Genomic DNA, 11,908 nt, shown 5'->3' on the forward strand with positions numbered 1-11,908 from the left:
TGTGTCTCCTTTTCTTAACATGGATAATGTAAATAAATTACAACATGGTTTGTGAACTTATCAAACTTCCCAACTGACTGGAAGTTCGTGTTAAATAGTTTTTTTTACGTAGAATTATAGAATTTGCACAATCTGGTAATCGAGCAATTTATGAATTTATTTATGTAGTTTTGGCTATTTTATCTTTGTTATACGTTTTTTAGAACATACTTTGTATTGTAGCGCAGAAATACTTCAACAAAACTGACCATACATTTGAAAATTTAATGTTTTCCCCACAAAACATGTGTTTGACCCGTGTCGGATCGATTCCAGGTGTGTAAAAAGAACCTCGAAGGACAGAGCTTCTTCGCTAAGGGAGGACGGCCATTCTGCAAACTGCACGCGCGCTAGGAGCCCGCAGATCATGTACCACTCCGACACCGTCTACTCGACCACCACGTTCCGCCCCGTGTCGCCCCTCCCGCGCCCGCCGCCCGCCCCGCTGCCGCCCCCGCCGCCGCCGCCGCCGCCGCCCGCCACGCCCTCCCCGCAGCGCACCAGGAAACTGGAAACGCCCCTCCACTTCGAGGGAGGGCTGTTTTCCGACATCCGGAGCACGGAGGGCAAGCTGCTGAGCAAGGTGACGGTCGACCGCGTGCACAGCTCGTCGCGCCATGACGTCACCGAGTCGCCCGGGCCCGCGCCCACCGCCCGCGACTACGTCGATGACGTCACCAAAACCGAGACCATCACTAACGAGGACGTCATCAAGATCAGGTTCACCCCCGTGGTGCCAGAACTCGACGTGCCGCGGCTGCTCACTCCCTCACAGTTTATTCCGTTGCCGCCGCAGGTTGAATACATAAAAGACGACTTTGAAGATTTACAAAGTTACAAAATGGTCAACTCGGTGTGCAAGGGAAATAAATTTGAATCTGATGCGATGTGTGACCGGGAGAAGAGCGTGGACAGCTTAAGTAATATTTACAACTTTGAGCCAATGATACGTCCTCACAGCCCGCTTGCTAACTTTATCGTACCGGAACAGCTAACTAAGATTGATGAATATCTACAAAAAAGTTTGGACGAGCATTCAAACGACGGTGAGGAGCGGACGATGTCACCGACAACCGAGGCGACGCGGGGGACGGCACAGGCCGATAACACTCTACTTCATAAAGAAAGTAACGTACACGAACAAATCATTCGCTCTGAATCCAAGAGTATGAATGCGTCTAGTTATCAAGGTAGGGACGAACCCAGCATTAATAAAACAAGTGCTGTAAAAACGGAAGAAAAATACGACCCTCCGGCGGAAAAATTCGATCGAAAAAGGAAATCAAAAGTAGACAGTGCTAATGACAAGAATACAGGAGTGCTAAGAGCTATTTATAATATGCCTATACATTATCACGCAATAATTTTATGCGTTTTATTAATTGTATACAATCTTGTTTATCAATATATTAAGCAACATTGTCAAGTTAAAGGTTAATAAATGATATTTAATGCAATTAATGAAATTACCGATTAGTCAGTTTACTATATTACATCCTAGTCATAGTGTATTTATCAAAATTGAGATTTAGGTATCCTGTGTAATGTCTTCCAAGGAGACATTTTATATATTTTTTGTTTATAGTTTTATATATTTTTTAATCATAGTGTTAATGAGACACGGGACATTACTAGAAGATGTACATAATCACAGGTAATCTTTTGATTGTTAGCAATTAATTGATATAATTAACAATGAAATGCTTTTAATGCCCTGAAGATGTTAACTTGCAAAATCGCGACTCTGTTTACAGGTTATTTATTCTAATCAAGTTTTAAGGCTTTGTATACAGCTTCCGGAATGTTGCAGTAAGCAGTTACTAACATTTAGTACTTAGCAATTAATAAAGTGTGAACATGTCACACATTGGATTCAAGTCCAAGGGAGAACATTGGATTCATATTGGTGCACCAAGTGGTTAGGAAGTTTATACCTAATGAATGAAATATTCATCTATAAAAATAGATAAGAAAGTACTTTACGTCTACAAACCTGTATTTATTAAGATTTGTAAAGATGGTATCATCTATATGGGTAACTGTTTAGGCATTTTATACTTTTTGGGTTGAAGAATTACTAAATTTTGTAATAAATATATAATTACATGATGTAAGATAAGTTTAAAAGTTGGTGCATAGATGTACCTCTGCCTATCCCGTAAAGGAACAATGGCATGAGTGTTTTTATGATATAATCGTAAGAATTATTTATTTAGAATTATTGACCATAATTAGTAATTACCTACACATCATCTATTATTTATAAGAATATTTGAGCTTAAATAAAATATTTTATTTTATAGTTTTTTTTATTTATAATATCTAAATATGTATAATGGTAAACGCTCTCTGGACGCTGACTTTAAAGGGTGAAATTGCTTCGGGTACTACTACAATATGTCATAAGAATCACACACTCATCCGATCCGGATATTTGTGGTGAGGTAGAGCCATAAGTAGGTAGTTACAATCAGCTTATTAACTTCTCTGGGTAGAACGACGGTGATCTGCTGGTGAACTGAACATGTAACTAGTCTAAGCAGGGCATAGCAAGCACTATAGGTTTAGGTGGGTCGAAATCTTAACTTCACTATTTAGATTCCAGTGACTATGTTGATATTATGGGGATGGAAAAATTAACCATAAATATACTTATGCATTTTTCATAATTATAAGTGCATTTACCTGGCTTGTGGCACCATCAGTAGACTGGAGAGCCGATATGATTTTGTTAAATTTATTTATAACGCTTACCAACTATGATGGTGATGATCATTTATAAGGAGAGCACGTTAGTACGGGCAGAATGCCAGGGATATCAGTGCGATTAGGTATGTGATGCGTGCACGTAAAGAGACTATTAAGCATAAAATACACATAAATTTTCCCATCATGCAATTTATGTAATGGATGATAAATGAGTTGAAAACAAAATACACTTCCGAGAAGAATTTGTAGCAAGCAGGTGCAAATATACACTTACCCACCATTAAAATAAGGGAAGGACTCTATTATTGTCACTCTAAATTTTATTGTAAGTCTATTTATGCTCCTTCCTAAGCTGCCATTCATATTGTACCTTTACTTAAGGGCGTAATGCCTTATTGATTAGAAAAAAAACATGGATCGAAATAAAAATGGTCATATCTGATCTGTTGAAATATTTAATTCTCAAGATGCACCACATGCACTTACAATAAGAATAAAATTTCTATTTCTCAATCAATATTGAGCAAACAAAATTTAATAAATAACTTCTTACATCACATCAACTATAGATACAGGTACAGTACACAAATAATAACATGGAATAACGATATAAAATCTAAAATGGAAATGTAAAATATTCAAGTCTTCCTAACATCTTTGTATACAATCAAATTGCTGCTAAAAGTTCTATAAATAGCCTCTACATTGTTTCATATAGTTTTCTTTGCTTTGGGCGAGGGGGGATTGCTGAAGTCTTTGAAGAGGGCGTCCTCTGGTTGCTTGTCCTGCAGCGAGCGATGTCTGAGCTCATCAGGAGCACTATCTTCTAGCAGCGTCGCCTGTATGTTCTTGTCGAGAGTGACCAGTCGTTGCCGGGAGCTCTTGAACTCTTCGACGAGGCTGAGATTCTTCTTTATGCCATCGACCAGTTTCACCACGGAATACTCCCCCATGGCGGCGCCCTCTTGCAGTTTAGAGCCGCATATCTTGGCTGCCGTGGACTCCTTCACGTCGGTGGCCATCTGCATGCACCACAGCCGCAGGTTGTTGATGATGGTTACGGGACCCTCGTATTCGTTGGGCACGATCCCGTCCACTTCTGATTCGAAAAAGGATAGCAGCGGGAACCATATTCGCGTCCTGAAATGTTAACAATTGGTTAGTAGGGGTATTGTATACTTCACAAGGCACGAGAAATGACGAGAATGTGTGTCACTGAACGCGTGCTTATCACGAATGTCTTTGTCTGATAATGAATAATATATGAATATACTGTTTTATAATACATATTGACAGTTAAAGTACCGAAGTACCTACTCGTATATTTCTAGGTACCTAGGTAATTATTTAATAAAATCACTGAGTTTGTTTTTAAGTTGGTGATACAAATAAAACATAATTGACCTACCAATCCAGATTAGGTATACTGGTATTATTTATAAAATAATATACTGAAGACGATAGTAAAATAGAAACGAAAACATTTTATATGTGACCTTTGGATACTTGGAACTAAGGTAAATATGTTGTTAGCGCAAGTGTTTTCAAACATGAAAAGTTTCCACTGAAGTCTGCATCATTATTTAAATCACTTCATTTTGTTGCACATCTCATGCATTTGATCGATTTGATTACGACCAACCGAGAGTTTACGTAGAAACTAACATGAAACGTTTTGTAACGACTCCACGAGTAGTGCAAATCACGACATCACCAAATAGATTTATAATCGGAAAAATCCGCTATGCAGGCAGCCAGTAGTGGCATAATGTGAAAGGTAAGACGAATAGTTATGGTAATAGGCTATGACGGGCTGATGAATTCAATGATTCTAATACCGAGTTGCAGAAAGGAACTTTAAGCTTCATCAGGTCTCCTTGACTGCACTTTGGGGCATTAGGGCACTCTATAAGGTGTGACGTAGTCTGGAGGCTTCCGCAACTGCATAGAGTACTGGCATTGGCTGGGAGCATATCCCATCGCCTCAAACATTTTTGATATTACCGAGTAAGTTAACTAGAAATACTAACAACAAAACAACCAAACAGAATACTTCAAAGATTGCTTTTGACATTTGACAAAGAAGTTAAATCTCGATTTACGCGTAAAACCGAGATATTGCCGGTTTAATTTTGACGTTTGTCTAAATCGAGATTTGACACTAAATCGAGATCGTGCAAGAGGATTTTGCTGATTTACGCTTAAACTGAGCTTAAGTTGAACAAAATGCAAGCCGCCCTAAATCTAGGTATGTCTGTCTCTTGCTGTCCGTATACTGTCAAAGACAGCCAGCAATACATATTTTAAGGTCGACATTAGCGTAAAGTTCCTTTCTGCAACTCAGCATATGCCCGGCTGATGAAGTTTCTGATACATAGAATCAAACAACGTTACCTGGACGAATCACTCTGCATAATAGCCTGGTTGTTCGACAGCGTGTGGTAGTACAGGAACAGGCGGGACGTGATGTAGAAGGCGATGAACACGTCGATGGAGTAGTGCTCGTGAGCCGCCAGGATGAAGAAGATGCCGAACATATTCATCACCCACGTCAGGATGTGGAGTAGGTACAGGCTGCGGCATGTGTCTGGAATAGGGAATAGTGTGTTAGTGAAACTTGGATGTTGTGGATTGTTTAGATACATAAATAGGGTTGATTTTATAGGTACGTATAACAATAGACATAACTTGAATGTTTGGGCTCATTTACATAAATAGGATCGGTTTTACATAGCAATAGACAAATGGTAAAAATAAGGCTATAATGCGACCAATGCCGATAGTGATACTTTATTTTAAATATCGATCAATAATAATAATAGTGGGTACATCTAACACACAGCCATTCGTCCCTAAACTAGACTAGAGTCTGTAATATGTGAATCGGACTGCTGATATTATGTCTACACCAATACATAGAAACATATTTATACATATCAAGACCCGAGCACAAATGTCTGCCCCAACCAGTAATCGAAACCGGGACCTTCGGCATAGCAGTCAGGATCACTAACCACTACACCATTCGGTCGTAAAAAATAGAGATATGCCGATTCAACACAAGAGCAAGGGTGCGAATATTGGTTGATATCGTAACTAAATTTGACCTTTTGTCATGCTGTTTGAAATAAACTATAGTCGCTTCACTTCGCTCATTAAGTTCTTACAAAGCTTTATTCTAGCTGAATGGCCATATTGGCGTGCGGCTTCAGTCACCCGTATAACGAGGGGCCGCAACGCTATAGTCACTCACTCCAACACATTTAATGTTTATTTACTATCGCAAACTATACCGGGAGCAGCAAGACTAATTTTAATAACAATACTTGGATATACCTACCTACTTTTAAGTATGTGTACTTGGATGTAGAGCATTGGGTGTCAATAATACATACCTAGAGCGGTGGTAGCTCAGTCGGGTAAGCGCCCGCTTCTCACGCCAGAGATGCGGGTTCGATCCCGGCGCTGACATGTACCAATGAGTTCTTTTAACTTAAGTACAATGTATACCATCGCTCTTACGGTGAAGGAAAACATCGTGAGGAAACCTGCATATCTAGATCTAGCACATCTAGATATGTGAACCCACCAACCCGCAGTGGACCAGCGTGGTGTGGAAATGGTCCAAGCTTAGGAAGGCAGTTTAGACCTTGGGGATATGCACAAAGGTTCCATTCGAGAGAGCCAGGTGCAGGTACTTACACCCCCACAGAGAATAGAATAGAATACATACCTACCTACCTATTATACGAAGTTAAAAATAGAGACATCTCAGGTATATCAGTATGCTAATAGGCCTTGTGAATATTTTATACACAAATATAGACTTTTATTTTTAGGAATTTATTATGCAGGTTGTTGCTGCGTGGCTGGGAGGTACCTACTTACTGTGACGAAATGTAAAAACAACTTCCTTGTTTTGCTTGATATGTTTATGTTTACTTGCAATTGACGCAACGAAACGTATATTAAATACCGACAACCAACCCATGTGCGTAAAATGATAATGTTTATCTCATGCATAACATAAACATACCTACATACCTAGTTTAAATTATCAATAGTTAACGATAGTTAAGAACGTAGGTGCTTAGAAAGTAATAGCGCAGCATTTAAAAACAACACAGATAAATATGTATTCCAACTAACACACTTATGCTAATCTTGTGTGTAAATAATGTGATGTTTTAGGCCAAATAAATTAGTGAATGATAAATAAATTAAACAAGTAGACCGCAATGACAAAGGATTGATCCATTAACGTTACATACGAAAGTTATCGTCAAACAAAGCCATTGTTATTTAGAGGTTGTACGTAAATAAATATTGATTTTATTAGTAAACTCATGTAGAGTTCTTTAACTTCCAACACATTGTTTACATTATCTGATAAACATTTCCAAATACAAGCTCCTTTTACCAGTGGCGGCTGCACCTCAAGTGCGCCCGTGCAACGCACTACCATTTAAAAACCTTCTAAATATCTAATAACCTTCCTTCTTCCTATAACATACTAGGTACGTGTAAAAAAAACTTCACAAAAAATACCAATATAACAACCGTAATACCTACCCTAAACAGAAATTACATAAATCTGATTATCGTTACGAGTTAAATTAAATCGAGCTGGCCTATTTTGATTTCTACTGCGAAAGAATTAGATCTTATTTTTGCTTGAACAAAAACGGCCTCGTGCTCTCGGATTGTCGCACGGAGCGAGCTCCTACATTAGTATGAAACAGGATGGAAATCGCCCGGCGCGTGAGACGGAAGATGCTCAGTACAAACTGTATGGAGTTCTAGGATAAATTCGTGCGCCGCACGCGACCGGAAATTGCCGAAATAATACGAATGACGCCACGGGACGGGAGGCGCGGGCGGCGGCCTTGACCGGTGGCGTGACCTACGAACGATGCACTTGTCATGTCATTGTCAGTTTCACCTTTCGCGCGCGAATACGTAATTAATTTGCTAATTACTTATTATCTAAGAAAGTAATAAAGATTTCGTGAGTGTGTATGTGTGTGTGTGAGTGAAAATGAGTGCAAAATACAATATTGACTTCATAAAAAGCAATAGGACATTGCAAAATAGACTGGACATTAAATCTGCTGGGCCGCCTCGGCCTTTAGTGCAAAACAAAAAATTAAATTTATACCTAATTACCTACCTGAATTTTCAAAAGTGAAATATTCAATAAAAAGAAATGGTTATGTGGATGTGAGAGACTAAATGCTTTATTTTGCTTTCCGTGTGTTGTTTTCGTTTCGGCGGAGAAGCTATTTCGCGTCAATAAATAAGGTAAAATATACTTATATTTTTTTTACTTCTAATTGTAATAGTTAATCTATTTTTCTCCAAAAATTACTAAATTCATAAAGTGCACCACCGGGTATCTGAGGCACCAGCCGCCACTGCCTTTTACTAAAGAAAAGAGAAAAAATATTGGCCTACGACATTTACGCAAGCTCTCTCTGCGACCAAGGTCGGTAACTAGAGCTACTACTGAAAGGGCGAACGAGTTATTTCCGATATAAACCACATATAGCTGAAGGTCGCTTACATTCCGTAATGAAGAAATTGAGCAGCGTGAGCGCGACGGTGTGTCCCGAGAACATGTAGTCCCCGCAGGTCCGCACGCCCCGGACAGACATGCCCGCCCCGGACCAGATGTCGTAGGCCTGGCGGATCCTTCGGCCCCAGACTGTCAGGTCGTCGGCGGGCGGGTAGGAGCGCGGCTCGCACTTGAGATGCGACCCCGGCACAGACAGGGAGGTGATGAGCATGGTGAAGCAACGCAGCAGGAACACAGTCCCGGCCAGTGCGAAGAACCTTCGCAGAAGGATAAACCTGCGGGATAATGAGAATGTTACATTGAAGGAGCCTTGGTTGATATCGTCAGTTAATTTGAAATCGATTGCTGAACATTATGCCTCTTCCAAGGTATACATTACCAACAAACCTTGGGTTAATTGGGACAATTGATAATTTATACCAAATAAGGTACCACAGTACCACACTGATAAATAATACTCTTTGTGGTTCACTGCTCTGTGACAGTATCGGCTGTGTAGGCCAATTTGCGGTAAAGGCATGCAAGTAGGTATTAAGGAACCCTAATTTACGCAGACGCTGAATACAGAAGCTTGTATGTAATTTGACTGAATGAGTGTATTGTCTGTTAGATAATTTAGTCAGTATGTGACTGTGGAAAAAAAATGTCGGGAACCTTAGATCTTTATGCAAAATTTACGTCATTATTATTATCGTCAGAGTCAGGTCATTAGGTTCAGGACATTGAAGATGAAATACTATTATTATTTCATCTTTAGGTAATTAGGCACTGCTTTGAACAATATAGTTTTTGTCAGGTTCAGTGGACCACAGCTGAGATCACTCTTTTATGTATGGTTTTTGGCGGTCATATTGAATTTTAAAATAAGTGTGAATAATGTGTGTATAACTATAAAATAATCCTTCTCCTAACCACAACAGTGTTATGAGAGGAAAGTAATGAAGTGTACATTCAATTTCGAGAGGAAATGGGTAGTTTTTCAATAAAGTAACATGAATGCATGTGATAAATAAGTATACTATGGCCTGTCCTGTTGATGTTGAGTCATAACAGGGTCATATCATTGCCCATTGATCCTTGCCCTTCATTGTTGAATATTTCATAGATACAGCCATATAAGATTGTGAGATTATGATGACTGACATTATTATCATTGTAACTCCATAGACCTTTTTATTTCTGATTTGTTCATGCCAGAGTACTGAAATGATATCTCTAACCCAACTAAAAGTTTTGGAGATGGCCCATGCCCTATAGTAAATGTTTATGGGCTGTGTGTGTTTGTTTTGATATGATATTAGATTTAACTTCAAGACACAATAAATTTCAATAACAACTTACCGATGCTTGTGGAAGAATAAAACTATTAACCAAATGGCCATGAGGAGAGAGCCAGTGATCTCGCACATGTCGAAGGCCCATGGAATGTGTGGCACATTGTCGAGGAAGAGGTCAGGCAGTGGCGGGTACTTCTTCATATCAGGTACCTTGTCATGAACTATCACCATCACTACGGCTGTCACCCATGTCACAAGGAACACATAGCCTACAATTAACACAAATTGTTATAATATAACTTATACATCAAAGAAATTACCCATATTGTTATATAAAATATTTTGGATGTAAATGGTAGCAATAAAACTTTAATTACTGTAAAGAGAAAGTTTATAATTAATGGAAACTTAAAATGACAAACTTGTGAATGATACCATCATAACACAAAGTTTTGTCATATAAAATAGGAATCCCTAGGCAGGTAGGCAGAAGAGCATTTCGGCATCTACTATTCATTGGTGCATAGAGTACCTCAGTCAATTTAATATGTGTAAGCTTATTGTCATCTTTCAGAGACTTTGTAATGTAAATATGCATCACTATTTTCCCTTCAGTATATTTAGAAATGTGTAATTTAGTAAGCTTGTACTGATGCACATGTTCCAAACTTGGATCAGTTCCCAGATAATGAATTGAGTAAATAAATTACATTTGTAAGTAAAATGATCAAATACCTAGAGCTATAGCCGTCTTCCAAATCTCTGGTTTTAATCTGGAAGCCTTCACATCCGGCCCGTAGTTGGAGACAAACTCAGGATTCTTTATAAATGGAAATTCTGAAGTTTCTCTGCCGTTGCTGAGATTATAGCTGAGGTGAGAGAGGTTTGTGCCGAGGAAATTAATGTTTGTGGAAGGGTTGCTGAGCACGTAGTCCTCGGATAGACCGAGCTCGAACATGGCGCTGCGGTTGTTCTTCTGCAGCTTCTTCACCAGCAGGATGAACCGCTTGCGCTCGCCCAGCGTCGTGCTGCCGTTGTGGCTGAACGGGTACTCGTAGAAGTCACGGTCCACCAGCGACAGCAGGCACTGCCCGTCCATGTCATGCCGTTTACAAATATCTATAATTTCCTTACATATTTTCTCTTTGTGTAACACATCTAATACGTCTTTGTTATTCCAGTTAACAATATCGGTTGCCATTTTTCACAATTAAAACTACACACTTCCACCAGTTTTGTTTTAACACATAGCTTTAGTTTCTAGTTATAACTTATAACATTCAATTCTAGAGAAATAATTAATAAATTCTTCTAAACACGAGAGGAATTTTCTATTTTGTGAAATTTACTGAGCTCTTCACTGACAGACTGACAGTGACAAATAAACATTGCACACAAAAAGCAGCACTACTTTATAATCTGTGTTTGACATGTGGGGTGGTGGGGCAGGGCTCAGAATAATAACTCATTAACGCTTTGTTCGGCAATGGTGTGCTTATCGGCTTGTATGAAAATTCATAAGTATCCATCCATATAACGACTATAGTCGTACCCCGAAGGGGTAGTCAGAGGTACTCGCAAGCGATTCATCCACTTTTATCTGTAAATTTGCGCTGATGTGAGCAATGCCGTGCCGCCGCCGTTTTTACATGTTACATACACTGGCTCAAGGAAAGCTGCGTACACACCGGGCCAACGAACGCCCAACGAACGCCAACGGTTATCCCAACGATGGATATTAACATACATAATACAGGGCAGATTGCAGAAACGAGGGCCAACGAAAAACGTTCGTTGGCGTTCGTTGGCCCGGTGTGTACGCGGCTGAATATGAATCCTTCGACTAACGAGAAGAACGAGAAGCACAGGCTAGGTGGTTTCTATATAAAATCTGCCGTCGAGAACAGCTTGTGCCGCCGCCAGTTATAATATTCTAGTCTATGCCGCCGCCCGCTGGCGTCGTGGATGCGGCCTTAGGGTAGACATATCTTCTTCTTCTAGTGCCTCTCCACTACTGGAGGTTGGCGGCAAAGAGTACTATTTAACATTGGCGGTCAGCTCTGCATACTCCTCTCTATTCTTCGCCAAGCGCATCACCTGTTCTACGCTGGCCACTCCCGTCTATTCTTATATTGCGGAGCCACGACTTTCTCCTTCTGCCTACACGTCTTTTCCCGTCTTCCTTGCCCATCACAATGACCTGAAGAATTCGGTATCGATCGTGTCTGAGCACATGATACTAGATAACTTGTCTTCTTCTGTTTTATAGTCAAGGTGAGTTCTCGGGAGCTTCCGACGCGTCGCAGAA

General features: G+C 39.8%; 2 protein-coding genes across 7 annotated transcripts in view; one reads left to right on the top strand and one right to left on the bottom strand.

Moving 5' to 3' along the window:
* Positions 1-11,908, top strand: part of LOC105391359 (PDZ and LIM domain protein Zasp) — a 107,308-nt gene that overhangs the window by 50,235 nt on the left and 45,165 nt on the right. For 4 of the 6 annotated variants that reach the window (XM_048629276.1, XM_048629278.1, XM_048629279.1 and 1 more), the window contains one exon: positions 316-2,339. The exons of the other annotated variants lie outside the window; for them this stretch is intronic. In XM_048629276.1, the coding sequence (XP_048485233.1) occupies positions 316-393 (78 nt within the window). In that variant the 3' untranslated portion in view covers positions 394-2,339. Of the gene's footprint in view, positions 1-315; positions 2,340-11,908 lie in introns of those variants that run through there. 6 annotated transcript variants of the gene reach the window in all.
* Positions 3,186-10,981, bottom strand: LOC105391345 (ceramide phosphoethanolamine synthase). Its single transcript, XM_048629295.1, has 5 exons — positions 10,336-10,981; positions 9,665-9,869; positions 8,312-8,598; positions 5,143-5,335; positions 3,186-3,888 (listed from the first exon to the last, which is right to left on the bottom strand). Exons 1-5 carry the CDS (start codon positions 10,799-10,801, stop codon positions 3,459-3,461), a joined length of 1,581 nt encoding a protein of 526 aa, XP_048485252.1. The 5' UTR covers positions 10,802-10,981; the 3' UTR covers positions 3,186-3,458.

The sequence above is a fragment of the Plutella xylostella genome, chromosome 22 (genome assembly GCF_932276165.1).
Source record: "Plutella xylostella chromosome 22, ilPluXylo3.1, whole genome shotgun sequence".
Lineage (NCBI taxonomy): Eukaryota > Metazoa > Arthropoda > Insecta > Lepidoptera > Plutellidae > Plutella > Plutella xylostella.

What these genes read in the sequence shown, in the direction of transcription:
- LOC105391345 (XM_048629295.1), bottom strand. Translation starts at nt 10,801, where the DNA reads ATGGCAACCGATATTGTTAACTGGAATAACAAAGACGTATTAGATGTG. An exon ending in GAAGACGGCTATAGCTCTAG is followed by an intron (nt 9,870 to 10,335) that starts GTATTTGATCAT and finishes TGTTAATTGTAG; the next exon opens with GCTATGTGTTCCTTGTGACA. An exon ending in TTATTCTTCCACAAGCATCG is followed by an intron (nt 8,599 to 9,664) that starts GTAAGTTGTTAT and finishes ATTATCCCGCAG; the next exon opens with GTTTATCCTTCTGCGAAGGT.